Here is a 27,712-nt window from a genome sequence, read left to right as displayed (position 1 = left end):
GGCTTCATGGGAGCCCTCTGGTCCCACAGCCCAGCCATGTCCCCGTGCCCGGTGCAGGGACCAGGGCCAGGTTATTTTTGGGGGATTCCTGGCCCCGTCACAGGCAGCTGTTCCCCAGCTGGGCAGTCCCAGAGCTGGGCTTTCCCGGAAGGAGCAGCCGGATCGGGGGGACAGGGCCACACTGAGTGAGTGCCACCGGTTCCTTCCCGTTCCCCCCATTCCCAGGCTCTGGATTTGACCTCTCCCAAAACTCCAGGCCCCCCTTCCTACCCCACAGCAAAAATGGGAGCTGTGTCCTGCTGGGAAGCAGCTCCTGAGCTTCCTTTTGGGACCTCCATTCCACTGGGACCCCCACTTCCATCTGGGACTCACAATTCCATCTGAGACCCCCACTTTCATCTGGGACCCTCACCCCTGTCTTGGACACCCAATTTCCATCCAGGACCCCCATTTCCATCCAGGACTTCCCACTTCATCTGGGACCCCTACTTTCATCCAGAACTGCCTGCTTCCATCTGGGACCCCCACTTCCATCCGGGACCCCCAACTCCACCCAGGAACCCCGTTCACACCCCCCTCACCTTCCCCAGGAACAGGACAGGGGACCCCCAGGACCCTGCATGTGACCCCAAACCCTCCAGTCCCCCCTCTCCCTGACACAGTGGTGTCAGGTGATCTCACTGTGGTTTTGGGGTCCCTGAGTGGGGACCGACCTGGGCATTTCCCAATCGCAGGGACAGGAAGTGCAGGAGATGGAAAGGAGGGAGCAGGATATAATTAGCCCCAAATTAGGGCTGGAATTTGGGATAAAGAGCCTGGCACCACCCGGCTCTTGCGAAAAGCAGCTCCCGGCAGCCCCTCTCTGGGGGGGTCCCAACCCTTGGAGGGAGATCCCAATCCCTGTGAGGGGTCTCAATCCTTGGAGGGAGATCCCACCCCCTGTGGGGGGTCCCAATCCCTGTGGGGGGGGTCTCCAAGCGGGGGGATGATGATTTTAGAGGCTGAGCTCCCATGGGGCCACCAGAGCCAGGCAGGCCGTGGGGGTCCAGCCTGTGCGGATCCGGGGCCGTAACGGGAGCCCAGATTATCAGCATTTCCAGGGCCGGCTCGGGAATCTGGTTTCTTGGCCGAGGCGTTGCTGGAGCAACGTCCGGGCTGGAATTGTGGGGCCTTTTGAGAGTGACAAGAGGCCTTTCAGCCTCGGGGGGCCCCGGGGGACGTGCTGGAGTCACCCGATAGCCCCCTCGGCTCCCCCCGGCCCCGCCGGCTCCCGTGTCAGGGCCCAGGACACCGGATCCCTTTCCAGCCCTGGGACAAGGGCTGGGCACGGCCCTGGCACCAACGGCACCGCTGACAGATGGGGGATGCCAGGGGGACCCCGCGGGGTCAGACCCCGGGCGCTCGGGACACAAGGGGTCCGTGGTGACGCAAAGGACAACAGGGACACCAGAGACATGAGGGACATGGGCCTAGGGTGGGACTGACACTAACAGCGAACCAGTGCCCACCCCACACTTCCCCAGCATCCCAGGGGTCCAGGCTCATCTATGGGGGATGCATTGAGCCCTCCAAAGTGACACTGTGCCCACCCCCATCCCTTCCTGCCAGAACCCCCCCAAGCTCCGGTGGGGCTGGAAGTACTTTCCAGAGCCATCCCAGTGCCATTCCAGGGGTCCAGACTCATCCCTGGGGGTGGTGACGGACACATGAGGAGGGCACTGAGCCCCTCAAAGTGACGCTGTGCCCACCCCATCCTTTCCCGCCAGAACCCCACAAGCTCCAGTGGGGCTGGAAGTGCTTCCCGGTGCCGTCCTGGTGCCATCCCGGGGGTCCAGCCCCCCAGGTCCCGGCCCCCGCGGGGGTGGCCGGTGGTGCCAGCCGGGCTGTCCAGCCCCGGTATCAGATCCTCCCGGAGGGAGGGGGCTTGGAGCTTATTTAGCGTCCCCGGCGGCCCGTCTGGGAGCACTCGCAGCACGGGGAGCTCAGGTGAGCACAGGTGGCCTGTGAGGGGTATGGGGAGGGATCCCCCCATCCCAGAGGAAGCCCCCACCCAGCCCAGGGACCCCCACATCCCGTGGGTCGATCCCTGCCCGGCACCAAGGGACGGGAAAAACGTGATGCTGCCGGGAAGGGGACAGGACAGGGACCGAGGTGTCATTGGAAGGGGGGCTGGTGGATGGGGTCCCTCCCCCTCGGAGGAGCCCCCCACCCAGCCCTGGGGAGCACCAGGGTGCTGTGGGACCCCCAGATTTGCGGTGTCAGTCCCTACCCAGCACAGAGTGAGCAGAGGGACCAGGACAGGGCAGGGGGTGGGTGACGTTTGGAGGCTGCCCTGTGAGGGGGGAGGTGGAGGGGGTGTCATTTCGGCACCCTGGAGCCCCCCACCCAACCCTGGGAATGCCCAGGATGCCCTGGGACCCCCAGATCCACAGTGTTGATCCCTGCACAGCGACGAGGGACGGGAGCCGGACTAATGTGATGCTGCCGGGAATGGGAGGGGAAACAGGGTGGGCACACTGAAAGTGGGGCAAGTGCATGGGGTCTTTTCCCCTCGGACGAGCCCCCCACCCTACCCTGAGGGGCACCAGGATGCCCGGGGACCCCCAGATCCTCAGTGTCGACCCCTGCCCAGCGGGACCAGGAAACGCTGCCAGGAAGGGAACGGGGCAGGGGGTGGGAGACATTTGGGGGGGTGTCATTGAAAGGGGACTGGTGGGTGCCGCCCATGACGGGGGGGGGTGTTCCCACAGCCAGATCCATGGCGTCACAGCTGGAAGGGGCCATGGAGACCCTCATCAACGTCTTCCACCACTACTCTGGGAAGGAGGGGGACAAATACAAGCTGAGCAAGAAGGAGCTCAAGGAGCTGCTGCAGAGCGAGCTGGGATGTTTCCTGGAGGTAACTGGGACCAGTTCCAGCACTGGGGGGTCTCCCCTTCCCCTCTTTCCCCCTGGGCTCACCCTGTGCCCCCCCCACCAGACCCAGAAGGACACGGGGGCCGTGGAGAAGATCATGCAGGACCTGGATGAGAACGGCGACGGGGAGGTGGATTTCCAGGAGTTCGTGGTCCTGGTGGCCGCCCTGACTGTGGCCTGCAACACCTTCTTCTGGGAGAATGCCTGACCCACTGTGCTCCCACCCCGCACACACGGCATTCCCAAAATCCAGAGCCTCCCCTGCCACCCCCTCTCCACTCCCCAGCATTCCCAGGGGATCCCGACGGGATTCAGCTCCACAATAAAGGCACCAACCCAGCCCGGGTGTGTTGGTAGCTCCTTCATTCCCAGCGTCCCCCTCCAAGAGCCTCCAGGGATTCCAGGGAATTTCCCTCTCCCAAGCCACCCAGGGTCACCCCAAGTGCCTGCAGACATCCCTGGCTCCACCCTGATCCATCCAGGGAGCCTGAAATCCATCCTAGATCGCCCCAGGGAGCGGGTGATCCCGGGCAGTGTTGGGATGTGGGACACAGGGACACTGGGATTTGGGGGGTGACAGGTCAGGACTCGCTGTCAGAGCCTCCAGAGTCTCCAGGACCGCACCCGTGAGGCTGGAGGAACCGGTTGGGATCCCAGTGGGATGGGCTGGGAGCCAATGGCCCCGCCAGGGCCGCCAGCGCCATCATCTGCCAGGAATCCCGGCACAGCAGGGCTGGGGTGGGATTGGGAAAGGGTCTGCCCTCAGAGGGGAATGGGAATGGAGTCCCCAGGGGTCAAGGAGCACCTGGGCAACATTCCAGGGCTGAAATTTTGGTGGGATTTTGATGGGGTTTTGGTGGGGTTTTTGGGGGGAGCCAGGAGCTGAACCGGACAATCCTTTGAGTCCCTTCCAACTCAGGATATTCCATGATTCTATGATTCTGTATGATTCCAGGATTACATAATTTTATGATTCTGTGATTCCATGGTTCCATTAATCCCCAATTCTTTGATTCTGTGATGATGCTACTGCAATTCCGTGATTCCACAGAATTCCGCGATTCCATGATTGTATGACTCCACCATTCCACAATCCCATGATTCCCTGCTCCCAGGATTCCATGACGACACCCGATTCACGTGACGTCATCACGTCAATATGACGCCAAACGGATACCATAGTTTCCCCCCCTCATATGCCCCGCCCCCTCTCCCCGGGGGAACACCAATCAGCGCTCTCCTTGCGTGGCTCGCGAGCGCGTTGGGCGTGGCCGGGCGCGCGGCCGCCATTTCGGGGGGGCGGGAGCAGCGCCGCCGCCATTTTGTCGCGGGCGGCTGAGGGAGAAGCGGTGGCGGCGGCGGCGGCGGGAGCGGGCGGAGCTCAGCGCCAGCCCCGGCTCCGGCCCCGGCCCCGGCCCCGCGCCTGCCTCACACCGGCCCCGCCAACACCCGCCCGCCCGCCGGAGCCACCGGAGACCTGGCGACCGTCTGCTTCGGTGAGAGACTGCCCCGGCTGCGGGGGGGGAAGGGGACGGGACAGACCTCAGGGCCTCCTTAGAGCTCCGAAGGGTCTCCTCACGATTCTGGGGGGGGTCTTTCTTCCCCCGGCTCCGTACCCGGAGCTGTTCTCGGGGCTGACGGGGGCGGAGCGGGGATACCCCCGCGACGGTCACTCAGGAAAAAAAAACGCTTAAAACCCCACTTTATATTTTTAAAAGCCCACTAAAATTATTAAAAGTAAATAAAAACAGGATCGAGGCTGCGGGTTGGCTCGATTTCTGGCTGTAAATCCTCTCCAAAAAGCGAGGTTTTGAGGGTGTTGTAGGGTGAGCGCGGCCCGGTCACCCACCCGTTAAATTTGGTGCTAATTATAAAAATAAATTAATAAATCGATCTGCAGAGCTCGGGGGTTGGAGCTCAGCACGTTTTCGTAGCATCCAGCACTGGGGGGGGATTTAAATCCCTGCCCTGAGTCAGGTGGAACGTCGGTATTTTTAAAGGATATGATGCTTGTGTAGCATAATCTTGGATTTTTATTCCCGATTTTACGCCCTGTGCCCTTAAAATTGGGATTTGCCTCTTGCTGATGCTAAAAACGTGGGAAATGTGGAGGTGTTACTGTGCTAGAGGCATTTGGTTGCCATTTACTGCTGGATTTTTGTATTATTACCCCAAATAATAGGAAAATATTCACTATAAGACACCTTTTTAGTAAGGGTGAAATAAAGTAACTCCCTGATTTGTTAGGGCTAGAAAATACTAAGAATCTTTTATTTTAATACCCATAACCTGCCTCTCAGTTCTCTCCACCCAGAATGGAGAATTTTTTAACGTTTAACCATATAAGCATATAATCGTATAATTTTGATATTTTTGGCTTTGTTTGGCAAATTTTTCTCTGAAGGTGCCACTTGATTGCCATCTTGCTGCTGGATTTTTGTATTAATATTCTTAATATTGGCAAAATATTCACTACAGAAAGATAAATTTTTGGTAAGGATGAGTTAAAGTAACTCCTTGATTTATTAAAACTGGCAGGGGGGCTACAAAACATTAAAAAAATCACACAGTCATCCTAAAATCATCACAATCAGAACCTAAAAATTTTGGCAGAGGGCTAGAAAACACTAAAAATAAGTGAATATATTACTCATAGGAGTGGGGCAGGTTGGTTTTTTCTCCACTCAAGGGGCAAAAATGGAGGGATTATTTAATATTTAACAGTAGAAATGTAGAATAAAGGTGTAAATTCTCCCTTTTGGCCCTGTTTTGCAGATTCTCTGAAGATGGCTGCACAGTCAGCACCGAAGGTCGTGCTAAAGAGCACCACCAAGATGTCTCTGAACGAGCGGTGAGGAAGCCAACGGCACCTTCAGCTCCTAAGAAACCATGTTTTTATACTTAATTCTCACTGCCCAAATCCAAGCCCACCGTGGGTCCCGCCCTCTTTTAACCTCGTCGAGCGAGCAGGTGCCTCCACACCTGCCTTCGCCTCCAGGTCCGGTGGCACAGCGGGTTAAAAGGGCCCGGTTGCGGAGGGATTGCTCCGTGGTTTAATGTTCGCGTGCCACGGAAATGTGGTGGGATGTGTTGTAAGAGCAGAGACCAACCTCACGCACCCTCCCTGTCTCTCCCACATGTTTTTGACATTGGTATTTTGGCCCGGCCGCCGCGCCCGAGGGTCCCACCTGCCCGGGTGAGCCCTGTAAGAGGCCGGTGGTGGCCCCTGGAACCAGCCCAAAGGCTCTTTGGGCCTTGTAAGAGGCAAATGCTTCGCTTCACCTCCATCTCTCCTCTGTCCTCCCGCTCTTCCCGTGGGTCATTCCGCTGGTTTTCCACGTGTGGCTCCTCTGTGACAACTAACGGGTGTCTTGCTGCCCTGCTGAGCACTTTGGGGTTAATTCTCTTACGATTGAGAAGTTTTGGGGCAGTTCTTGCTCCAGCAGCGCTGCAGGGAGCTGTAGGCTGAGCTTACTGGCACATCAGCCCATATTCCTCGTTTTTAGGGGATTTATTCCACTCTTCAGCTCCCAGGATGCTGTTCAGGGGCTTTATTTACCATCTCACTGCGTGCTTGCTCTTAAATTAAGCACTAAAAGCACCAAACAAATTCTCAAGTGGCCTCATTTCAGGAAAACAGTTGGGTGGAAATTAGGAGGTGCTTTGGGTGGTGGAATTTTGTAGAATCATGGCATTGTTTAATGTTGGAAAAGGCTTTAAAGTGATCATTTCCAACGTGGTTCCCGCAGCGCCAGAGCACACCAGGCATTTCAGGGCACAGTGTCCTTCTAACCTGCCTCCTGGCCTGGAGTTTTTAAGCTTTTCCCAGATTTTGGGGGGTTAATTTGGCTTTTGCTGTCCGGTTTCTCCCACCTGTCATGGCCATCCCTGCTTCCTGCTGGTTGTCACCCCTTCTGCCACCTCTAAACCCACTAAACCTCCGGCTTTCTCATCCTGACTGAACTTCCACCTCATTCCTGCCTTTTCCAGTCCTCGTGGCAAGCGAGGAATCCGTAATCCCATAAAAGTACCACTCTTTGCATAAGGTTCATGGGAGCTGGAGACCCACTCGAGCACCGTGAAATGCCAGTAATTGTGTGTTTTAAGCTTTAATTAAACCCCGTTTTATTCGACCTTGAAGCTTCACTAACATGCTGAAGAACAAACAGCCGATGCCGGTGAATATTCGGGCCACCATGCAGCAGCAGCAGCTGGCCAGCGCCAGAAACAGACGCCTGGCCCAGCAGATGGAGAACAGACCGTCTGTCCAGGCCGCTCTGAAGCTCAAACAGGTGAGGAAAAGCTGGATTTTGGGCTTGGAGGGATGTGGAAAATAAGCTCCTCAGAGATGAAGAGTCTCAAGAAGGGAAGGGGCTGGAGGGTGAGTCCTGTGAGGGATCACTGGAGAAAAGGAGGCTCAGGGAGGATCTTCTCTCAGCTCCCAACAGGAGGGTCAGGTTGGCCATGAGGAGGAATTTCCCCATGGAAAGGGTGTTCAGGCCTTGGCAGGGGCTGCCCAGGGAGGTGGGGGAGTCCCCAGCCCTGGAGGGGTCCAAGGAAGGACTGGATGTGGCACTGAGTGCTCTGGGCTGGGGGACAAGGTGGGGATGGGGCACAGGGGGGACTCTATGGGCTGGGAGGGCTTTTCCAACCTCAGGGATTCTGAGATTCTGTAAAAAGGCTCTTGGAGGTCCAAAAGGAGGGACACAAGGATGGGGAAGGGTCTGGAGGGGCTGCACGAGGAGCAACCGAGGCTTGTTCAGCTGGAGGAGACGAGACTGATGGGAGACCTCAGGAGGCGGCAGCTCCGATCTCTGCTCCGTGTGAGCAGGGACAGGACCTGAGGGAACAGCTGGAGCTGTGCCAGGGGAGGGTTAGGCTGGATTTTAGGAAAAGGTTTTTCTCCCAGAGGGTAGTTGGTTGGGCACTGAACAGGCTCCCCAGGGCAGTGGGCACAGCCCCAAGGCTGCCAGAGCTCCAGGAGCGTTTGGACAACGCTCGAGGGACACGATGGGATTGTTGGGGTGTCTGTGCAGGGCCAGGAGTTGGACTCAATCCTTGTGAGTCCTTTCCCATTTGGGATATTCCATGATCCTAAAAACAAGACACCTTGAGGGACTTGCAGAAAATCCCGCTTTTTACCTCAGATAAGTAATTTGTCACCTCCTGGTGGTTGCTGTTGCCGTGGGGGTGTTCAGTGCTGGCTGTTGACGTCTCCTCTCTATTTTTCCAGAGAAATGTCTCATCCCAGGGTTCGGGAGCTGCCGAGTGCTTCACCTCACAGTCCCACCTCCAGCCCTTAAAACCCCACCCCAGCTCCACCCTCCCTCTGCTGCGAGGAAAACGGAGGAGTTGCTGATTGTTTTGGGAATGCAGGCCTGGCTTCCAGGCATAGCCCTGCGTTTTAGGAGTGCTATCCCACATCTCATGTCGTGTCCCCAATCCCAGATTGCTGCATGACTTCCGCTCTTTCCCTTCCCGATCCTCTCTTCCAGAAGAGCTTGAAGCAGCGTCTCGGGAAGAGCAACATCCAGGCTCGGCTGGGCCGGCCGGCGGGAGCGCTGGCCCGGGGGGCCCTGGGGGGCCGGGGCCTGGCCCTGGGCCAGCGTGGAATTCCACGGGGGGCCCTGCGGGGCCGCGGCGCCCGGGCCATGATCCGAGGGGCTGCCGCGCTCCGAGGTGGGTGCCACCCCCTGCCCGCAGCCCTGACGTCCCCCTGGCTGTTCCTCAGCCTGAAATCCCGTTTTTTTTGGCTGTTCCATCACAGGTCAGGGGCTGCTCCGCGGCGGGAGGGGGATCGCCCCCCGGATGGGGCTGCGGAGAGGAGGGCTCAGGGGCCGCGGAGGGCCGGGAAGAGGCGGCCTGGGCCGAGGGGCCATGGGCCGAGGGGGGCTCGGAGGCAGAGGTGAGTGTGCCCAGACCTCAGGGATAACGGGAGTTCAGCTGCAGTCCCTTCTCCTGCTCAAGGTCGGGGCATGGAACCTCCAGCCTCTGAAATTCCAAGTCTGGAATTTGAAAAGCTCATTTATCCAAGAGCTGGTGGTTTTTAACAATAAAATTGAGAAGGGGGGTGAATTGGGTGGGAGAGGAAAACCTGGAGCCAGTTGTTGGAGGAGGGCTGGGGGCAGCCAGGTGTTATGGTCGGGCTGGGACTGAGGAATTCTCGGGAAGCTCCCGATTCTTCAGCAGCTTTGAGCGGTGGCTCTTGGGCTGACAAATACAGAGGGACTGTGGAGCGAGCTGGATGTGTATCCATGGCTCCAACATCTCTCTGGGCACCTGGGGTAGGGAATCGGGAGCTGAGATTTCCTTGGCTGGAAGGTGTGACTGGTTTTCCATCCCTGCCAGGTCGAGGCATGTCCAGCCGGGGCCGGGGCGGCTTCGGGGGCCGCGGGAGAGGCCGAGGCCGCGGCAGAGGCTCCGCACGGCCGGCCCTGACCAAGGAGCAGCTGGACAACCAGCTGGACGCCTACATGTCCAAGACCAAGGGACACCTGGACGCAGAGCTGGACGCCTACATGGCACAGACAGATCCCGAGGCCGCCGACTGAGGGGCCAGGACTGCCCGCGGAGGTTGTGCCGTGCTGGGAGAGCCCTTCTCCATTCCCCATGGAGAATTCAGACTTAGTGTGTTCTTCGATGTTTTGATACTCTCTCTGTTGTATTAAACTTTTTTTGGGATTGTTTTTTGGGGGGGATCTTTTTCAGTGTTTTTTTTTTCCCCCCTGAGGAAAGTGGGATGGATCCACCACTAGTGACACGTCTGTGGGATGGGGGTCAGGCCTTGGTGTGCCTCTGGAGCTCCGTGGTTGGAGTTTGGGGTGTTTCTGTTGGATTTGGGGATATTTTTGTTGTGTTCTGGGATGCTCTTGTTGGGTTTTTGGGATGGCTCGGTTGTATTTTTGGATCACCAGATTCACTCCTGTAGAGTTCAGTTGAACCCACCTGAAGCCAACCCCAACCACCCAGCAGGGCCAAGAGCCCAAGTTTAGCTTTGTTTTCCTTCAAGATGCTCAAATCCTCTTGTTCCACACCAGAAGTTCCCGTAGGTTGGAGCAGGTGGAAAATTCCCTTCTTTTAGTGGATTTTTTTGAGGTTTAAAGTTCCTTTGGTTTCCGTGTTTCTGTGGTTCAAGTGCTTGTTTAAAGGAATGGGAGGCAGGGACATAAAATTCCAGCTGGGACAGCGAAGTGGAGCATCAGAACTATCTCTTACAGCACAGACTCCAAAATCTGTCATTTTTCCCCAAAAAACAATTGAACCCCATGGCTTGGTGAAGGGTTTGTGATTCCCTTCCAGGTTTGAATTTCACCCCTTCTGTGACCTATTCTGGTCCTATTGGAATCTTACATTTCTGTTTGGTTATAACAAAGGAGAAAAATAATTCCCAAAGCCATGTTTAGGGTTTGGGGTTTTTTCCCAGAAAATGGGATTTTTCTCCTCCTCCTCTGCCATGGAATTACTCTATAGGGGCAGAAGGCAGCGGAGGGAATGCGGTCGCAGCCCCAGGAACCAACCGGCTCCATCGGGTTGGGATCGGGGCCGGGGTCCGGCGGCATTCCCGGTGGGATCGGGGCCGGGCGGGCGCCGGGACCCAGCGGCGCCGGGGGCTGGGCCCCTGTGTGCTCAGGCAGTGTAAACGCAGCCGCTATTGGCTGGCGAGGCGTGGGACGGTTGTTACGGTGGCTGCCATTGGCTGCGGCGCGGCGGCGTCTCACGCTCTCCGGCCGCTGCTTTTGGTACTGAGGGGAGCGGGCAAATGCCGGAAACGGGATTGAGGGGGCTGAGGGTAGGCAGGAGAGGGCTGAGGAATAGGAAGGGGCTGAGGGAAGGAAGAGGCTGAGGGAAAGGGCTGAGGGAACGAGGGAAAGCCCTAAAAAAGTGGAGGAAAAAAAGCCAAAAAAACAAGGTGAAAGGACCCCAACCGTGTTGTTTTAACCGTTCTGTAATGGACGGGGTTGGGATTGGTGGCCTGTCTGTCAGCGGTGCGGTTGTGCCTCTAGATGTTCCTGAGCTGAGCCTCCTCTGTCCCCACTCGGGACTACATTGCCCATCAGCCCCCGCGGCCTTTCCCGCCCGAGCGGACTCGGTTTCCCAGCAGCCCCCGCGGCGCGCGAGGGGCCAAGATGGCGGTGGGGAGCGGTCCCGCGGCCCGGGAGCTCTTTGCTGAGGGGCTGCTGCAATTCCTGCGCCCCGCCGTGAGACAGCTCGACCGTCACGTCCACAGCGTCAGGTACGACCACACGGACCGAGTAGGGCGGGCCGGGAGCGGCGGGGGGAGCGCGAGGGCTGAGGGGGAGGTAGGGCTGAGAGGGGCAGTTTTGGGGCTGTGAAGGGCTTTAGGAGCACCCGAGGGAGGTGAAGAGTTTGAGGGGGGCACCTGAGGGAGGTAGATGGCTGGGACTACCTTTGGGGGTCTGAAAGGCTTTGGGAGCACTGGAGGGGCAGTTTGAGGCAGTAAAGAGGTTTGGGGGCACGTGGGGAGCAGTTTTGGGCTGGGGTTGAAGGATTTTGAGGGGATGAAGGGCTTTGGGGGCACCAGGGATGGACAGTACTGGGGAGAATGTGGTATCTCAGGGGAGTCCAGGTCCCCTGGGGGGGTGACTTTTCGGCTGGAGGGTGCTGAGGGCACAGATCCCATACTGGGGGGCCTTTGGGGTGGGGTCCAATGTTTTTCCCTGTCCCCTTGCAGGGAGAGCCAGGTGGAGCTGCGGGAGCACATCGACAGCCTGGCCACAGGTGAGTCAAAAACAGGGGTGAGGGTCACCTCTGCCACCCCTTACCCCCAGGTTTGGGGGGCACAGGGGGTTCACTGGCTCTGTGCCCCCTTCTCAGAGCTTTGCCGCATCAACGAGGACCAGAAGGTGGCCCTTGACCTCGACCCCTACGTGAAGAAGCTGCTCAATGCCCGGCGCCGGGTGGTGCTGGTCAACAACATCCTGCAGAACGCCCAGGTGGGGCTCTGGGGGGCAAAGAGGGGTTGTGGGGTGTCCCAGAGCCCCCCCCCGGGCACTCACAGAGGGGGGGTTTTCTGCCCAGGAGCGGCTACGGAGGCTGAACCACAGCGTGGCCAAGGAGACCGTGCGGAGGAGGGCAATGCTGGAGGCTGGGGGCTACCAGGGCAAGTGAGAGCCAGGGGAGCAGGTCCCCGGGATCACAGCCTTGGGAATTCAGGGGGGTGTCCCTCCTCACCTGCCACACGGGGAGCAGGGACCCTCCCCGAGATTTGGGGGCGCTGGAATAAAAGTGACGCCGGAGTCCATGATGGTGCCACGTCCCTGAGGGGCCTTGGGGACAGTGGGGAAAGCAGGGGTTGCCAGGGGGGGTCTGGGCACAAGCAGGGGGGCGTTGGGCAGCCCCAGGGGGGTTTGGGAAGCCCATGGTGAAGTGAGGGCACCCCCAGGTAGGGTTTGCGTGTCGCCAGCTGGGATTTGGGGTTTGGGCAGCCCCAGGTAGGATTTAGGTGTCCTCAGGTGGGATTTGGGGTTCAGGCACCCCCAGGTGGGTCCTTTCAACTTCTGGAACCTTCTCCTGCCACCCCACCAGTGTCATTCCCATCCATCCTGTGTGTCCCTGACCGACCAGGACTCACTGGAAAGGGGGAACACTTTAATGTGCAACTTATAAAACATGAACGGGGCCAACTCAGGGGCCCTCTCCTGCCCCAGGTGTCCCTGTGCCCTCACTCCTGGGTCTCCATGCTCTCCTCCTCCTCTCCCGCTGCTGGCTCTTCCTGGTTTTCCTCTTCCTCCTCCCCTTCCTTCTTCTCTGGGGGTTTCTCGTACGCCTTCTCCGAGGGTGTCACGATCACCCCGTCCCACGTGGACATCTCGGACGCCAGGTCTGCCCCGACAGGTGGCGCTGGATTCCAGCCCCATTCCCACCTGGATACCCCCGGGATTCCAGCTCCATTCCCCCCTGAACGCCCCTGGGATTCCAGCCCCATTCCCACCCGGACACCCCTGGGATTCCAGCCCCATTCTCACAGGGACACCCCCACTCACAGCTGGCATCTCCCTCCTGTCCCAGGATTTTCCGGTAGCCCCCATGGGACAGGATGCGGACGAGGGTCTGGGCCGTGTAACACACCATGTCCTGGGGGTGGGGAGGGGTCAGTGCAGGGACAGGGACCCCCCCGAGCATCCCCTCCCCTGCGGGGACCCCCCTCACCTGCTGTTCCAGCGTCATCACCGTGTGCACCCGGAAGTTGCCGCTCTCACAGGGATCCGTGATGCCCACGGATCCGGGCAGGAAGAGCCCGGCCGCCAGGATCTGGAGGCAGCGCCTGCACACGGGACATTTCGGGTTCAAACTGGAGCATTCCAGCAAAAAAATACAGCCAGCAGCTCCCAGCTGGAGGAGCTGGATTCATCTCCCAGGCACCGCTCCAGTGGTTTTACAGGGAAGACAGAGCCACAGCAGGAATTTATCCCCTGGGATTGACCTGTAGGCAATGTTGAGAGCCAGGGGCTGCCGGGTGGGGTTGTTCATCACGGCGTAGTGCCCCTGGAACGGGAAGGGCAGAGGAATTAGGGCAGGAAGGGAAGAATCTCAGCTCAGGGTAAGAATCCCAAGCCCTACTGGGATTGGGATCGGGATCAGCGCCACATCCACGTCCCCCACCAGCAGGTCCAGGATCCACGGCGTGAGCGGCTCAAAGCCGGGGAAGCGGATCCTCAGGTCCTTGAGCAGCCGGATCAAGACCTTCACCCTGGGGCAGAGGCAGGAGGAGAGTCAGTCCTGCACCACCAGCACCACTCCACATTCTCCATAAGGAGACCCATGATCCTTGGATCCACGATTCCCTTGGAACTCACGTGGACTGCGAGGCATTCTCCTCGAACCACCGCGCGTGCCGGATGGCGGCCAGGGCGCTCTGCAGCACCTTGATGTCCACTGCAAGAAGCACAAAGTCCCGGTTCACCAACCCAGAGAGGCACAGGGAGGGTGCACCAGGCGCTCCCTCTGCCCCGGATCCCAGTGGGAAGCACGGCCGGGCCCTCACGGTGCAGCTCTGGGTCCAGCTTGCGCAGGTTGGGCGGCACGGTGGTGATGAGGATCTTCACCGTGGCGTCGGCTGAGCTGATCTCAAAGCCCGTCTCGTTGGTCAGCATGGTCAGCACTGGGGGGGAAAACCGGGAATTCCGTATGGAGGGGCTGGAAAACTCCTGGGAACACTGGAACTCAGCCTGCATCGCTCCAGAGGTCCCACCTTCGCTGGGGTCCTGCACCCTCAGGCTCTCCACCACCTTGTTCCCCAAGGCTGCCACGGCTTCCACTGGGGAAAAGAAGGAAAAGGAGAAGGGTTGGAGCAGGGCTGGGAGTTGCTCCGATCCCACCTGATCCCATCCAGCCAGCACTCACAGGTGGGCAGGATCTTCAGGATCACCACCAGATCAGCCACGTTGTGCCCCGTGGTCATCGTGCCCTTCTTGTAGGAGCCCACCTGGCGAACCTCCTCAATTTGCTGTGGGAAGGACAACCCCAAATCCCAGGAATTCAACACACAGTGCAGCATTTTGGGGGCTCAGTACTGATCCTTAACCTGCCCTGGGCCAGGACCACCAGGGCCCTTGTGAGGGACCATCTCCCCAGGGCGCTCTTTTCCCAATCCCACCAGTCCATCATCTCCCCACGGAGCTCTTTTCCCAACTTTGGGCTCACCACTTCAAAGGTTCCAGGTGCCACGATTAAGTTGTCAATGACATTGTTGATCTTGGTCACCAGGGACAGGATGGAAGCCTGGGAAGGAACAGGAGGTGGGGATTATCCAGGAAAACCCCTCAACAATTCCACTTGCAGGGCACAAAATCATCCAAGAAGCTTCTCCTGGGTGCTCATTCCAGAGAATTAATTCATTTTTAGGCTGCTCTTGTGAGTCCCTGAAGGACTTTGGATTCTCCAACACCCATCCCAAGGATCTGAGGGAATTTTGGGCACCTGCTCGGCAGCGGTGGGAGCCAGGTCCTGGTTCCTCTTGAGCAGGGCCTCACTGAAGGCTGTCTCATCAGCTGCAGGTTTGACACGAGGAAAGGCCATCTCACACTGGAATGAGATGAAATTCCCACTGGAATTTTACTTTCCAACACAATTCCCTGTTCACATGATCCTACCGGAGCTCCATGAGTGTCCAGGAGCTCCCACCTGTGCAGCTTCAGAGGGTTTCATTAACTATATTAATTAATTTAATAATTTAACTCATTAAATCTGCAGCTACCGGGCCTTGGAATCACATCCCTAAAGGGCAGAAACTCAGGGAATTCGGGATGAGGGAATGATTTTTCCCTGGAATGGGTGAGAAACAGGTGTTGCTGCGGGACCGAGAGGACACCGGAGAGGAGGTGACAGGTATTGGGGTCACCCCGAGGGTTGGAGAGGGGGGGCAAACCTCAATCCAGGGATTGATCTGGTATAATCCCCCCAAAAAAATGATCCTGGAAGGATTTGTGGTGTTATCCCTCAACTCTGTCCCTTTATCCCACTCCAAATAGGAATAAAATCCTCCATACTGGGGTTTTTAGGGGATTTGCTCAGTTCAGCTCCACCACAAGAAGCCAAACCCCCAAAACCAGGGATGGGGGGTCGTTCAAGCTGGAAAACCCCTGGCAATCCCCAGAAAAGCCCCCCTGGATCCCCTCGGAACGGGGGTTACTCACGACATAGAAGTCAAAGGGGATGTGGGGCACAAAGGGCCGGAACCTAAAGGGGAGAGAAGAGCCCACTTCACTCTCTGGGCGGGGCTTTGTCCCCCCCAAACCCACCCTCCTGTCACGACAGAGCGCTGTCACGACACGTGGGATGGCCCGGCAGGGCCGGGGGTTACCTGAGCCCCCCCCCCGCAGGACCCCCCTACCGCCCTCCCCGCATCCGAAGCATTCCCAGGACTCCCCTGGATCCGAAGCGGCCGCCGCGGCCGCGGCCTCGGTCACCCCTGCGGGGAGAGAACGGGAGCGATAACGGGGGATCCGAGCGACCCCCGGTCCCACCCCCACACACCCCATCCCGCCGCTCCCCGTTACCCCTCCCGGTCCCGGTCCTGTCCCCCCGCTGGTTCCATCCCGATCCCGCCGCCCCCTGTCCCGGTGTCCCCCCAGTCCCGCTTACCCCCCGGTTCTCCCCCGGTCCCGGTCCTGGTCCCCCCCCCCCCATTCCCGGTATCCCCCCCATTCCCGGTATCCCCCCCCCCATTCCCGGTTTTCCCCCACCTCATGTCTCCGCCGTTCCCAACAATGAACCGCCGCTCTCAGACCCCGCAGCAAGCCCTCCTCCCATTGGTCACATCCCTCCGCCAGCCCGCCCTCCCGGCGCCACTCCCCCGCTCTCCATTGGTCTGGCTGCGCATCAATCTAAGGCGGAAACCACCAATAGCGGCGCGCGGCCGCCGGGGAGACGCCGGGTCCGTGAATGGGGCGCGCGCGGGTTGGTGCCTTACGCCGCGGCCGGGGAGCGGCGCGCAGCAGCAGAGTGGCGCAGCGGGAGCGTGCTGGGCCCATAACCCAGAGGTCGATGGATCGAAACCATCCTCTGCTAGCGCTGACTTTTTCTTTTCCTCAGCAGTGATCTCGTTGATCGCGTCGGGTTTTACCGCCGCTTTAAGGCGACTTTAATGCTTCTTAATACTTTTTGCAGCTTGTCCCGCCCCGGAGCATCGCGGGGTAACGGGTGTCACGTGTGTCGTCAGACCCGAGGGCTCAGGGTGTCCCCGGGGGGCTGCGCGTGTCCCAGGGCTTGGACCGTCCCGGGCTTGGACCACCCCGGATCTGCCTGTGTGCCCGTCCACGCGCGTCCTCAACCCCCGCGCGCGTCCCCGTCCGCGCGTGTCCCCCGAGTACCCTCAGTGTCACCAGCAGCCGCGCGACCCCCCGAGTGGCACCTCCGGGGTCACCCCCCACTCCCGTGGGGTCGCGGCGACCCCTCCTTGGGGCAGAACCTCCGACGGGTGCGGAAAGGGGGGGCGAGAGATGCCCGAGCCCCCCACGACCCCTCGGCCGGGGCCGCCCGGAGGCTCCAGCGCCGCTCGGGGACGGGGCGGGGGCCGCGTTTTGGGACATCCCCCGCCCCACTGACGAGTTCATCGGGTCTCAGCGCCTCACTCGTGCCCGTGTCCGGTCGTGGGGCGGGTCAGCGGCAGCACCCGGGTGGTCGCGACAAGACACGGGGAGGGGAGGGGGACACATCGCGGCGCATTCCAGGGGCCGGGAACCCCTCTGAGAGCGGGAATCCCCCCCCCGCCAGCGGGCGGCCCCGCGCACCGCCCATCCCGCCCGAGGCGCCGCGGGGGGAGCGGCGAGGAAGGAGTTAAGGTCGGTGTGGATGATAACGGCCCTTTGTGTCACCAGTGGGGGGGGCGAGGAAGGGCTCAGCCCCGCCGTGGGAGGGGGGACACGCCACTCTGCCACTCTGCCACTCTGCCACCGTCCGTGGGCGATGCTGGCGGCGCTGGCGCTGGCCCTGCTCCTCGGCGCGGCCGCGGCGACCCCGAGCCCGACGCCCCCCGGGACCACCCCCGGGAACGCCGTGCTGACCCTCGCCGTGGTGCTGCCCCGGCACAACCTCACCTACCCCTGGGCTTGGCCGCGCGTGGGCCCCGCCGTGCGCTTGGCCGTGGCCACCGTCAACTCCCGGCGGGATCTGCTGCCCGGCTTCACGCTCCGCTGGGTGTTCGGCGACAGCGAGGACCGGCACGGCGTGTGCTCCGAGATGGCCGCGCCGTTGGCCGCCGTCGACCTGCGCCTGGCCCACCACCCCGCCGCCTTCGTGGGCCCCGGGTGCGTGTACACGGCAGCGCCCGTGGCCCGGTTCACCAGCCACTGGCGGCTGCCGCTGGTCACGGCGGGGGCCGAGGCCCACGGCTTCGACGACAAGCGCGAGGAGTTCGCGCTGACCACGCGCGCCGGCCCCAGCCACCGCAAACTGGGCGAGCTGGGCGTGCGGCTCCACCGCCGCTTCAACTGGACGCGCCGGGCGCTGCTCGTGTACTGGGACGAGAGGGTGGACGACCGGCCCTGCTTCTTCGCCGCCGAGGGCTTGTACGTCCAGCTGCCCACCCTGCGCAACCTCACGGTCATGGACGTCGTGTTCCAAGACAGCGGCAACTTCTCCTTCGTCATCCAGGAGATCAAGGCCAAGGGGCGCAGTGAGTGACAGGGAGGGGGCACTGAGATGGGGACACTGGAGCGGGAGGGGGACAGCGGGGTGGGAAAGGGACAGTGGGGTGGGGAGGGGGACACTGGGAGGGGAAAGGGACCCCAGGGTGGGAAAGGGAAACTGGGACGGGGAGGAGGACACCGGGATGAGAGTGGGACAGTGGGATGGGAAGGGGACAGTGGGATGGGAAGGGGACATCAGGATAGGAAGGGGACAGTGGGGTGGGAAGGGGACACCAGGATAGAAAGAGGACAGTGGGATGGGGAGGGGGACAGCAAGGTGGAGAGGAGGACACTTGGACAGGGAGGAGGACGAGGAGGGGGAGAGGGAGGGGGACGGGGCAGTGTGTGGCTCGTCACGGGTGGGCACAGCTCCACACGGGTGCACATGGGTGTGCCCAGCTCGGCACGGCTTTACAGGGGTGTTCACAACCATACATGGGTGTGCACAGCAGTACATGGTTGTGCCCGGCTGTGCACAGCTTTACATGGCTGTTCATGGCTGGACATGGGTGTGCACAAGGTTTCACGGGTGTTCATGGCTTTACATGGGTTCTCATGGCTGTGCACAAGGTGTTCACAGCAGTACATGGCTTTGCTCAGCTGTACATAGCTGTTCATGGCTGTTCACAGCTGTACACAGGTGTTCACAGGTGTTCACGGGTGTTCACAGGTGTTCATGGCCACACATGGCTGTACATGGGTGTTCATGGGTGTGCACAGCTCTACACAGCTCCACACCTGTGTTCATGGTTGTTCATGGCCCTACATGGGTGTGCACAACTTTACATGGGTGTTCATGGCTGTACACGGGTGTTCATGGCTGTACACAGGTGTTCATGGCCGCACATGGGTGTGCACAGCAGTACACGGGTGTCCCTGGCTGTGCACGGCTGCTCACGGCTCTCACAGCTGTACACAGCTGTGCCCAACTTTACACGTCTGTTCACACGTGTTCACGGCTGAGCACAGGTGTTCTGGCACTACACGGCTGTACACATGTGTTCACGTGTGTTCTCGGCCGTGCACAGCTGCCCTGCACACTCACACACATGTACTCTGCCCCCACCCTACCGTGAACCCCCTCGAGTCCCTCCAGACCCCCTCCCTGTGCCGTGTCCTCCCCGGGAGCTGCCGAGCACCGTCCCCATCCCGGTGGTCCCGGGGCAGCTCCGACCTTTCCCGTGGGGCAGCCCCGGGTGACACGGGGCTGGCACAGGAGGGTGGGGGTGAGTGCTCAGCCCTGGGGGTGTATTTGGGGGTCTCACAGTCCCGGGTGACACAGGACACAGGGTTGGCAGTGGGTGCTCAGCCCCGGGGGTGTATTTTGGGGTCTCACAGCCCCAGGTGACACAGGACGCAGGGTTGGCGGTGGGTGCTCAGCCCCGGGGGTGTATTTTGGGGTCTCACAGCTCCAGGTGACACAGGACAAGGGGTGGGGGGTGGGTGCTCAGCCCCAGGGGTGTATTTTGGGGTGCCGGGGGGTGGCACGGCTGGTGCCGCGGGGGTGGCACCGCCGGGGTCCCGGTGTCGCCGAGAATCCATCGGGGCCGCGGGGAGGAGGAAACGGAGTCGGGAAAACAGGAAACCTCGGCCTGGCGCCGAGGGCAGCGCCAGGCACGACATGGGGGGGGCGGCACAGGGGTCGGGACCCCCCGGCCCGGGGGCAGCACAGCCCACAGGCTGTCACATAATAACCACGGACCCCCCCGTGTGGGGCTGGGGGCTCCCGGGGGGTCCCAGGGATGTTGGGGGGCTGGGGCTCACGTCACACAATAACTGGGGACCCCCAGGACATGGGGCTGGGGGCTCCTGGGGTCTCCCAGGGATGTTGGGGGGTCTCAGGCCCATATCATGCAATAACCGGGGATCCCCGGGACATGGAGTCGGGGTGTCCCGTGGTCTCTGGGGGCTGCCGGGGGTCCCGGAGCTGTCGGGGGGGGGAGGGGGGGACGGGCTGTGAGGAGTCCCAGGGCTGTCTATCGGGGGTCCCGGGGCTCTCGGGGGTCCCGGTGCCAAGGCCGTGCCCCCCCAGTCGTGTACGTCTGCTGTGCCCCGGACACGCTGCGGGAGCTGCTGCTGCAGGCGGAGCTCGAGGGGCTCACGGGGGGCGACTTCGCCTTCTTCTACATCGACACCTTCGGCGCCAGTCTGCAGGGGGGGCACTTCCCCGACCCCCGCCGGCCCTGGCACCGCGGCGACCACCACGACCCCCGCGCCCGCCGCGCCTTCGAGGTGAGCCGGGCACGGGGATCCCCCGGGGGGGCACGGGGACACCAGGGTGGGCACAGGGACACCAGGGAGGGCACAGGGACACCAGAGTGGGCACGGGGACACCAGGGTGGGCACGGGGACACCAGGGAGGGCACAGGGACACCAGGGTGGGCACAGGGATACCAGAGTGGGCACAGGGATACCAGAGTGGGCACGGGGACACCAGAGTGGGCACAAGGACACCAGGGTGGGCATGGGGACACCAGGGAGGGTATGGGGACACCAGGGTGGGCACGGGGACACCAGGGAGGGTACGGGGACACCAGGGTGGGTAGGGGGACACCAGGGTGGGCATGGGGACACCAGGGAGGGCACAGGAACACCAGGGAGGGCACGGGGACACCAGGGAGGGCACGGGGACACCAGGGAGGGTACGGGGACACCGGGGACGCGCACGGGTGGGCATGGGGACACCAGGGTGGGCACAGGGTCCCCCCCCCGGGGTGGGCACTTGTCTGCCAGTCCTCCTCAGCTGTGTCCCCCCAGGCCGTGACCATCATCACGTACACGGAGCCCCAGAACCCCGAGTACCGGCCCTTCCTGCGGCGCCTGCGGGACGAAGCCCAGCAGCACTTCAACTTCTCCATGAAGGACGGACTGGTGGGACCAGGGGAACCGTGGGAATGGTGGGAATGGGGGGAATGACAGGGGGCACCAGGCTGGGGGCACAGCAGGGAGATGGGAGCAAGGGGAAAGGGCAAGGGAGGTGGGAATGAGAGGACACTGGATGGAGCTGGGGGTGAGGGGACAAGGGACATGGGATGGAGCTGGGGATGAGGGGACAAGGGACGTAGGATGGAGCTGAGGACAAGGGGACAAGGGACATGGGATGGAGCCGGGGGAAGGGAAGCAGGCCCCCCAGCTGTGCCCCGTCCCTGAGCCATCCCCAAGCCATCCCTGTCCCCCCAGATGAACTTCATTGCCGCTGCCTTCCACGACGGGGTCCTGCTCTATGCCCAGGCCCTCAATGAGACCCTGGAGCACGGTGGCTCCGTCGCTGATGCCTCGGCCGTCACCCGGCAGATGTGGAACCGCACCTTCTATGGTCAGGCCCGGCCCCATCCCCTCCCTGTCCCCATCCCCATCCCATCCTTGTCCCTGGCCCCATCCCTATCCCCTCCCTGTCCTTTCCCTATTCTCATCTCCATCCTCATCCATGTCCTGTCCCCATCCCCTTTCCAACCCATCCCAGTCAGGTGCCACCTGCCAGTCCCCCACCTGCCCCCTTGCCAGGATGATATTTTGGGATCAGAGCCCCCCTCACAGTCCCCAAGGTCCCCCCCAAACCCTCCCGTCCCTCCCCCCCAGGTGTCACTGGGTTCCTGAAGATCGACGAGAATGGGGACCGGGAGAGCGACTATTCCCTATGGGACATGGACCCCACACGGGGGGAATTCCAGGTGAGCCCTGGCACCTGGGGGGGGTCAGTCCCAAGGAAGGGTCTGGGGGCTCCTTCCCACCCTTTTCTCTCCCCCCCACCCCAAAGATCGTGGCCAACTACAATGGCACCACCAAGAAGATCCAGATGGTGCCGGGCCGGGAGATCCACTGGCCAGGGAACGTGGTCCCGTCCGACGTCCCTCCCTGTGGATTTGACCACAGTGATCCCCTGTGCCGCCAAGGTGAGGCTGGGGGGGGGCACAGGCCCTGACACCCCCACCCTGCCCCCCCCAGCCCCTCAGCACCCCCCTGTCCCTGCACAGCCACTCTGTCTACGCTGGAGGTGCTGTCGCTCGTGGTCAGCCTGATCCTCCTGGCCATCGCCGTCACCTCCTTCTTCATCTACAGGTCAGGGGGCTTTGGGGGGGCCCGGGAGGACCGGGGGGGGTGCTGGTTAGGGTCTCACAGGCCCCCCCTGGCACAGGAAGCTGCAGCTGGAGAAGGAGCTGGCGGCGGAGCTGTGGAGGGTGCGCTGGGAGGACGTGCAGATGAGCAGCCTGGAGAAGCACCTGAGGAGCGCTGGCAGCAAACTCACCCTGTCCCTGGTGGGCACCACGGGCACCACAGGGACAGGGACGGGCACGGGGTCACCCCACGGCTCCGCTGAGGGATGGGAGTGGACACAGGAGTCACCCCACGGCTCTGCTGAGGGATGGGAGTGGACACAGGAGTCACCCCACAGCTCTGCTGGGGGATGAGAGTGGACACAGGGGTCGCCCCATGGCTCTGCTCGGGGACCAGGGGGATTTTGGTCACCTCATGGCCCTGCTTGGGAACCAGCATCAGGGGCACTGAGCTCATCCCACAATCCCACTGGGGTCCAGGCTTTGGGGGGACCGGGGTGACCCCATGTCCCCACTTGAGGGCTGGGGCCCAGGGGATCGGGGTCACCCCATGGACCTGCTCAGGGACCAAGAGGGACCTGGGTCACCCCACATCCCTGCTCGGGGACTGGGGTCACCCCACAGCCCTGCCTGGGGACTGGGATTGGACTGGGGGGAGCAGGGTCACCCCACAGCCCTGTCAGGAACCGGGGTACTGGGGGGTACCAGGCTTAACCCCCCCTCTCCCCTCAGAGAGGCTCCAACTACGGCTCGTTGATGACCACGGAGGGGCACTTCCAGGTCTACGCCAAGACAGCCTATTACAAGGTAGGGGGTGGGGGACCAGGCGTGGCACCCACTGCCCCGGGTCCCACCCACTGCCCCCTGTCCCTCATCCCCCATGTCCCCCCAGGGTAATCTGGTGGCCGTGAAGCACCTGAACCGCAAACGCATCGAGCTCACGAGGAAGGTCCTGTTCGAGCTGAAGCACGTACGTGACCCCCGGGGGGGACCCCAGTGGGGTCGGGATGACCCCCAATGGGGCAGGGAGTGACCCCAATGGGGTGAGGGTGGCCCTCAACAAGGGTGACCCCCAACGAGAGGGGTGACCGCCAGGGGGACAGAGAGTGACCCCCAACAAGGCAGGGGTGACTCCCAGTAGGGGAGGGGAGCCCAGCCCGGTGGGTGGGGGCAGCAGGAACCCCGTGCCACCCCCTGTCCCCCCCAGATGCGGGATGTGCAGAACGAGCACCTGACCCGGTTCATCGGTGCCTGCACCGACCCCCCCAACATCTGCATCCTGACCGAGTACTGCCCCCGCGGGAGCCTCCAGGTACAGGGGAGGCTGCCAGGGGGGCAGGGGTGAGAGACCCCCCCCCCGAGACACCCCTGACCCCCCTGAACCCCCCCCAGGACATCCTGGAGAACGAGAGCATCACCCTGGACTGGATGTTCCGCTACTCCCTCACCCACGACATCGTAAAGGTATTGACACTGCTCGGGGGGGGTCCCCATCCCACGAGGGTCCTCCCTCCATTAGGGTCCTGCATTCCCGTGCCCACCTGGGGGATAGGGAAAGGATAGGGAGGATCCCCCTTCCCATGGGAATCCCTATTCCATGGGGGTCACACATCCCGTGGTGGTCCCCAATCCCACAGGGCTCCCCCGTCCCACATGGATCCTTCATCCCATCGGGCTCCTCCATCCCATGGAGGTCCCCCATCCCACAGGAGTCCCCCATCCCATGGGGATACCCCATCCTCCTGGAATCCCCCACCCCACAAGGGCCCCCCATCCTCCAGGGTGGGGAGGACTATCCAGCCCCCATCTCCCTGCTCCTCTTCAGGGGATGCAGTTCCTGCACAACGGGGTCATCGTGTCCCACGGGAACCTCAAGTCCTCCAACTGCGTGGTCGATTCCCGCTTCGTGCTCAAGATCACGGACTACGGGCTGGAGAGCTTCCGCGCGGCCCCCGACGGCGACGACACCCACGCGCTCTTCGCCAGTGAGACCCCCCCGCGCCCCCCGTGCCCTCTCCCCCCTTGGGGTCCCGCCCCTCCTGAGCCCCCTCCCCGGTGCCGCAGAGAAGCTTTGGACGGCACCGGAGCTGCTGCGGATGGAGGAGCCGCCGTCACGGGGGACACAGAAGGGCGACGTCTACAGCTTCGGGATCATCCTGCAGGAGATCGCCCTGCGCAACGGCGTCTTCTACGTGGAGGGCGTGGACCTCAGCCCCAAAGGTGGGCACGGGGGCTGCGGGGGGGTCGGGCAATGGGGTTGGGAGCTGTTGGTGGCTGGTTGGACTTGAGGTGGGATCTGTTAATGGATGGTTGGACCCGTTGGTGTGTATTTGGAGCTGTTAATGGGTTCTTGGACACATTGGTGGGTGTTTGGAGCAGATGATGGGTTCTTGAACCTGCCAATGAGTTATTGGACCTGCTGATGGGTTGTTGGCCTCGCAGAGATCATCGAGCGCGTGAAGAGCGGGGAGCGGCCGAGCTTCCGGCCTTCGGCCAACGTCGGGTGCCACATGGAGGAGTTGGGGCAGCTCATGCAGCACTGCTGGGCCGAGGACGCCCTGGAGCGCCCCGACTTCAACCAGATCAAGGTCCAGCTCCGCAAGTTCAACAGGTGCCTCCGCCTCCTTCAGCCCTGAGGGCGAGGGGTGACCCCCAGAGAGGGTCTCTGGGTGGGTGTTGACCCTGGGAAGGGTCCCAGGGTGGGTGTTGACCCCGTGCCTGCAGGGAGAGCAGCAGCAACATCCTGGACAACCTGCTGTCCCGCATGGAGCAATACGCCAACAACCTGGAGGAGCTGGTGGAGGAGCGGACCCAGGCCTACCTGGAGGAGAAGCGCAAGGCCGAGGCCCTGCTCTACCAGATCCTGCCCCAGTGAGCACCTGGGGGGCTCCAGGGGGCAGCCGGGGGGGTCTCAGCCCTGCCTGCACCCCCCCCACCCCTGAGCACCCCAAAGGCAACTCTGGCCTGGGGTCCCCTGTGGGTGTCCTGTGGGATTGGGGGGGGTGGGGAACACAGGTCCCTGTGTGGGTTGGGGACCCCAAGGACCCGAACATGGCCTGGGAATGGGGGGGGCTGGGAACACCCTGGGGACTCCAAGGACCTCCCAGTGGTTTGGGGTTAGGGATGTTTGGAGGGGCTGGGGACCCCAAGGACTCCCACGTGGCTCTCTCAGGAGGGTCTGGGGGGGTTTGTGTCCCCCTCTTACCCCCATCTGGGAAGGTCTGTGGGGGTCACCACCCCCTTACCCCCTCCAAGAGGGTCTGGGGATGTTGTATCCCCCTCTTACCCTCACATCCAGGAGTGTCTGAGGGAGTTGTGTCCCCATCCCCACCCCTTACCCCCACACAGGGGAGCCGTGTCCCTCTGCCCGTGCCTGGGAAGGTCCGTGGGGGTGCTGTGTGCCCCCTGACCCCACCGTGTCCCCCCAGCTCAGTGGCGGAGCAGCTCAAGCGTGGGGAGACAGTGCAGGCAGAGGCGTTTGACAGCGTCACCATCTACTTCAGCGACATCGTGGGCTTCACGGCGCTGTCGGCCCAGAGCACCCCCATGCAGGTGGTGACGCTGCTCAACGACCTCTACACCTGTTTCGACGCCATCATCGACAACTTCGACGTCTACAAGGTCAGGGGGCTTGGAATCAGGGGGTCAGGGAGTCTTGGAATCCCAAAGTCCCAGGGTCCTGGAATTCCAGAATCACAAAATGCCAGAATCACAAAAATCTCAGAATAACAAAATCTTGGAATCTCAGAATAACGGAATCCCACAATTACTGAATCCCAGAATCCCAAAATCCCACAATCACAGAGTCCCAGAATTCCCTAAGGTTGGAAAAGCCCTCCCAGCCCATGGAGTCCAGCCTGTGCCCCATCCCCACCTTGTCCCCCAGCCCAGAGCACTCAGTGCCACGTCCAGTCCTCCCCTGGGCACCTCCAGGGCTGGGGACTCCCCCACCTCCCTGGGCAGCCCCTGCCAAGGCCTGAACACCCTTTCCCACACAGGAATATCCCTGATGTCCCCATGTTCCCACAGGTGGAGACCATAGGTGATGCCTACATGGTGGTGTCGGGGCTGCCGGTGCGGAACGGGAAGCTCCACGCGCGGGAGGTGGCCCGGATGGCCCTGGCCCTGCTCGACGCCGTGCGCTCCTTCCGCATCCGCCACCGGCCGGGGCAGCAGCTGGAGCTGCGCATCGGCATCCACACGGGTCAGGGATGGGACAGGGATACAGGGACAGGGCATCCACACGGGTCAGGGATGGGACAGGGATACAGGGACAGGGCATCCACACGGGTCAGGGATGGGGCCAGGGGTCTCATGCTGTCCCCACAGGCCCGGTGTGTGCGGGGACAGGGACATGGGGACGGGCCAGGGGTCTGACGCTGTCCCCACAGGTCCGGTGTGTGCGGGGGTCGTGGGGCTGAAGATGCCGCGGTACTGCCTGTTCGGGGACACGGTGAACACGGCATCACGGATGGAGTCCAACGGGGAAGGTCGGGAGGGCCAGGGGGTTGCTGGAGGCTGGGGGGGGTCTGGGGGACACCCGGGGGTGCTGAGGGTCCCTCCCCCCCCAGCCCTGAAGATCCACATCTCGGGGGTGACCAAGGCGGTGCTGGAGGAATTCGGGTGCTTTGAGCTGGAGCTCAGGGGGGACGTGGAGATGAAGGTGAGCCCCGACCCCCCCAAAACTGCCCCACCCTCCCCTCAGACTTCCCTGACTCCCCCAAACTGCCCCAGCCCCCCTCAATGGACCCCCAATGGGGACCCCCCACACCTCAAACCCCTGGGGCAATGCCCCCCCTTCACTCCCCCCTGCACCCCAAACCTTGGGGTGATGTCCACCCCGGACAATCCTCCCCCTTGCACCCCAAATCTTGGCCTCTCCCCTGACCCCCCCTCTCCCAGGGCAAGGGGAAGCTCAGGACCTACTGGCTCCTGGGGGAGCGTGGGAGCGGCACCCGGGGGTGACCCCCCCCCGCACCCCAAAAACACCACTCGGACCCCCAGGACCCCCGGCCACAGCCTCCCCTTCTGGCCGGGGGCTGGGGACCCCCCAAACCGGCCTCGGAGAGGACGCCCAGCACCCCGCGGGCACCAGCGGGGACACGGGGAGGTGGGGGGACACGGAGAGGGGCTGGGGGGCCCTTGGGGGCTCCCCCCGCCCCCCGGGGGGGCACGAGAGCTCTAATTTTTGTAATAAAGCTGCTGTGGACGCACTCGGGGGTCTCTGGGGGGTCTCAATGGGGTCTCTGGGGGGTCCCCCCCGCACCGGGGTCCAACTGGGAGTGCGGATGGCTCCGGGGGCATCCCCGAGTGGAGGGTTGGGGGGGATCGAGAGGTCTCGGGGGGGTCCCGGGGGGTCCCTCGTGTCCGAGGGGATCCCGGGGGCGGTTCCCGGGGAGGTACCGGGGGATTCCCGGATTGCTCGGGGGTTCCCGGGGGCTTCCCGGGAGGTTCCTGGAGGGTCGGGAGGTCCCGGAGGTCCAGGGGGTTCTCAGTGGGGTCCCGGGGGGGGGGGTCACTGATGTCCGGGGGGTTCCCGGTGGATCCCGGTGGTTCCCGGTGGTTCCCGCTGCTCACCCCGCGCGCGGGCGG

At 62.1% G+C, this 27,712-nt stretch overlaps 5 protein-coding genes and 1 non-coding gene across 8 annotated transcripts; 5 read left to right on the top strand and 1 right to left on the bottom strand.

Moving 5' to 3' along the window:
- The first annotated feature begins 119 nt into the window (after positions 1-119).
- Positions 120-3,258, top strand: S100A1 (S100 calcium binding protein A1). The gene is made up of 3 exons (XM_032712965.1): positions 120-185; positions 2,751-2,899; positions 2,981-3,258. The coding sequence occupies exons 2-3, from the start codon at positions 2,759-2,761 to the stop codon at positions 3,122-3,124; spliced, it is 285 nt and encodes a 94-aa protein (XP_032568856.1). The 5' UTR covers positions 120-185; positions 2,751-2,758; the 3' UTR covers positions 3,125-3,258.
- A 1,033-nt stretch (positions 3,259-4,291) lies between these two features.
- CHTOP (chromatin target of PRMT1) lies at positions 4,292-9,603 on the top strand. 3 transcript variants are annotated; one of them, XM_032712954.1, is made up of 6 exons: positions 4,292-4,412; positions 5,692-5,767; positions 7,058-7,208; positions 8,415-8,595; positions 8,684-8,821; positions 9,265-9,603. In XM_032712954.1, exons 2-6 carry the CDS (start codon positions 5,703-5,705, stop codon positions 9,465-9,467), a joined length of 738 nt encoding a protein of 245 aa, XP_032568845.1. In that variant the 5' UTR covers positions 4,292-4,412; positions 5,692-5,702; the 3' UTR covers positions 9,468-9,603. The 3 variants fall into 3 exon arrangements, with proteins under 3 accessions (XP_032568845.1, XP_032568844.1, XP_032568846.1); XM_032712953.1 differs by having other exon boundaries at positions 8,412-8,595; XM_032712955.1 differs by lacking the exons at positions 8,415-8,595; positions 8,684-8,821; positions 9,265-9,603 and adding an exon at positions 8,150-8,405.
- Positions 9,604-10,603: 1,000 nt separating this feature from the next.
- Positions 10,604-12,177, top strand: SNAPIN (SNAP associated protein). Its single transcript, XM_032712956.1, has 5 exons — positions 10,604-10,705; positions 10,920-11,149; positions 11,609-11,655; positions 11,752-11,870; positions 11,956-12,177. Exons 2-5 carry the CDS (start codon positions 11,043-11,045, stop codon positions 12,043-12,045), a joined length of 363 nt encoding a protein of 120 aa, XP_032568847.1. The 5' UTR covers positions 10,604-10,705; positions 10,920-11,042; the 3' UTR covers positions 12,046-12,177.
- A 327-nt stretch (positions 12,178-12,504) lies between these two features.
- On the bottom strand, positions 12,505-16,198 carry ILF2 (interleukin enhancer binding factor 2). Its single transcript, XM_032712952.1, has 14 exons — positions 16,122-16,198; positions 15,806-15,847; positions 15,573-15,615; positions 14,857-14,961; positions 14,581-14,658; positions 14,281-14,383; positions 14,129-14,194; positions 13,922-14,038; positions 13,734-13,812; positions 13,540-13,627; positions 13,361-13,422; positions 13,087-13,201; positions 12,921-13,011; positions 12,505-12,759 (listed from the first exon to the last, which is right to left on the bottom strand). The coding sequence occupies exons 1-14, from the start codon at positions 16,124-16,126 to the stop codon at positions 12,599-12,601; spliced, it is 1,155 nt and encodes a 384-aa protein (XP_032568843.1). The 5' UTR covers positions 16,127-16,198; the 3' UTR covers positions 12,505-12,598.
- Positions 16,199-16,374: 176 nt separating this feature from the next.
- On the top strand, positions 16,375-16,446 carry TRNAM-CAU. The gene has a single exon. It is a non-coding gene; the product is annotated as a tRNA-Met (tRNA).
- An 878-nt stretch (positions 16,447-17,324) lies between these two features.
- Positions 17,325-27,333, top strand: NPR1 (natriuretic peptide receptor 1). The gene is made up of 21 exons (XM_032713186.1): positions 17,325-18,052; positions 20,098-20,297; positions 20,823-20,936; positions 21,246-21,381; positions 21,645-21,736; positions 21,823-21,958; positions 22,040-22,124; positions 22,201-22,321; positions 22,853-22,927; positions 23,013-23,090; positions 23,328-23,432; positions 23,513-23,584; positions 23,946-24,105; positions 24,185-24,340; positions 24,563-24,731; positions 24,845-24,991; positions 25,549-25,741; positions 26,150-26,324; positions 26,512-26,610; positions 26,692-26,783; positions 27,023-27,333. Exons 1-21 carry the CDS (start codon positions 17,344-17,346, stop codon positions 27,083-27,085), a joined length of 3,177 nt encoding a protein of 1,058 aa, XP_032569077.1. The 5' UTR covers positions 17,325-17,343; the 3' UTR covers positions 27,086-27,333.
- The last annotated feature ends 379 nt before the right edge of the window (positions 27,334-27,712 follow it).

Source organism: Chiroxiphia lanceolata, chromosome 29, assembly GCF_009829145.1.
Source record: "Chiroxiphia lanceolata isolate bChiLan1 chromosome 29, bChiLan1.pri, whole genome shotgun sequence".
NCBI lineage: Eukaryota > Metazoa > Chordata > Aves > Passeriformes > Pipridae > Chiroxiphia > Chiroxiphia lanceolata.
Note: the sequence above shows the minus strand (reverse complement) of the source record. Positions and strands in the feature narration are given on the sequence as shown.

Bases quoted from the DNA above. Each gene is read 5' to 3' on its own strand.
- NPR1 (XM_032713186.1), top strand. From the start codon at position 17,344: ATGCTGGCGGCGCTGGCGCTGGCCCTGCTCCTCGGCGCGGCCGCGGCG. The intron at 20,937-21,245 runs GTGGGACCAGGG...CTGTCCCCCCAG, and splicing joins TCTCCATGAAGGACGGACTG to ATGAACTTCATTGCCGCTGC. The intron at 25,742-26,149 runs GTCAGGGGGCTT...ATGTTCCCACAG, and splicing joins ACAACTTCGACGTCTACAAG to GTGGAGACCATAGGTGATGC.
- SNAPIN (XM_032712956.1), top strand. From the start codon at position 11,043: ATGGCGGTGGGGAGCGGTCCCGCGGCCCGGGAGCTCTTTGCTGAGGGG. The intron at 11,150-11,608 runs GTACGACCACAC...GTCCCCTTGCAG, and splicing joins CGTCACGTCCACAGCGTCAG to GGAGAGCCAGGTGGAGCTGC. The intron at 11,871-11,955 runs GTGGGGCTCTGG...TTTTCTGCCCAG, and splicing joins ACATCCTGCAGAACGCCCAG to GAGCGGCTACGGAGGCTGAA.
- ILF2 (XM_032712952.1), bottom strand. The intron at 15,616-15,805 runs GGGAGTCCTGGG...TCTCCCCTTTAG, and splicing joins GGCGGCCGCTTCGGATCCAG to GTTCCGGCCCTTTGTGCCCC. The intron at 14,195-14,280 runs GTGAGTGCTGGC...TCTTTTCCCCAG, and splicing joins CCTGAAGATCCTGCCCACCT to TGGAAGCCGTGGCAGCCTTG.
- S100A1 (XM_032712965.1), top strand. From the start codon at position 2,759: ATGGCGTCACAGCTGGAAGGGGCCATGGAGACCCTCATCAACGTCTTC. The intron at 2,900-2,980 runs GTAACTGGGACC...CCCCCCCACCAG, and splicing joins AGCTGGGATGTTTCCTGGAG to ACCCAGAAGGACACGGGGGC.
- CHTOP (XM_032712953.1), top strand. From the start codon at position 5,703: ATGGCTGCACAGTCAGCACCGAAGGTCGTGCTAAAGAGCACCACCAAG. The intron at 8,596-8,683 runs GTGGGTGCCACC...GTTCCATCACAG, and splicing joins AGGGGCTGCCGCGCTCCGAG to GTCAGGGGCTGCTCCGCGGC. The intron at 8,822-9,264 runs GTGAGTGTGCCC...CATCCCTGCCAG, and splicing joins AGGGGGGCTCGGAGGCAGAG to GTCGAGGCATGTCCAGCCGG.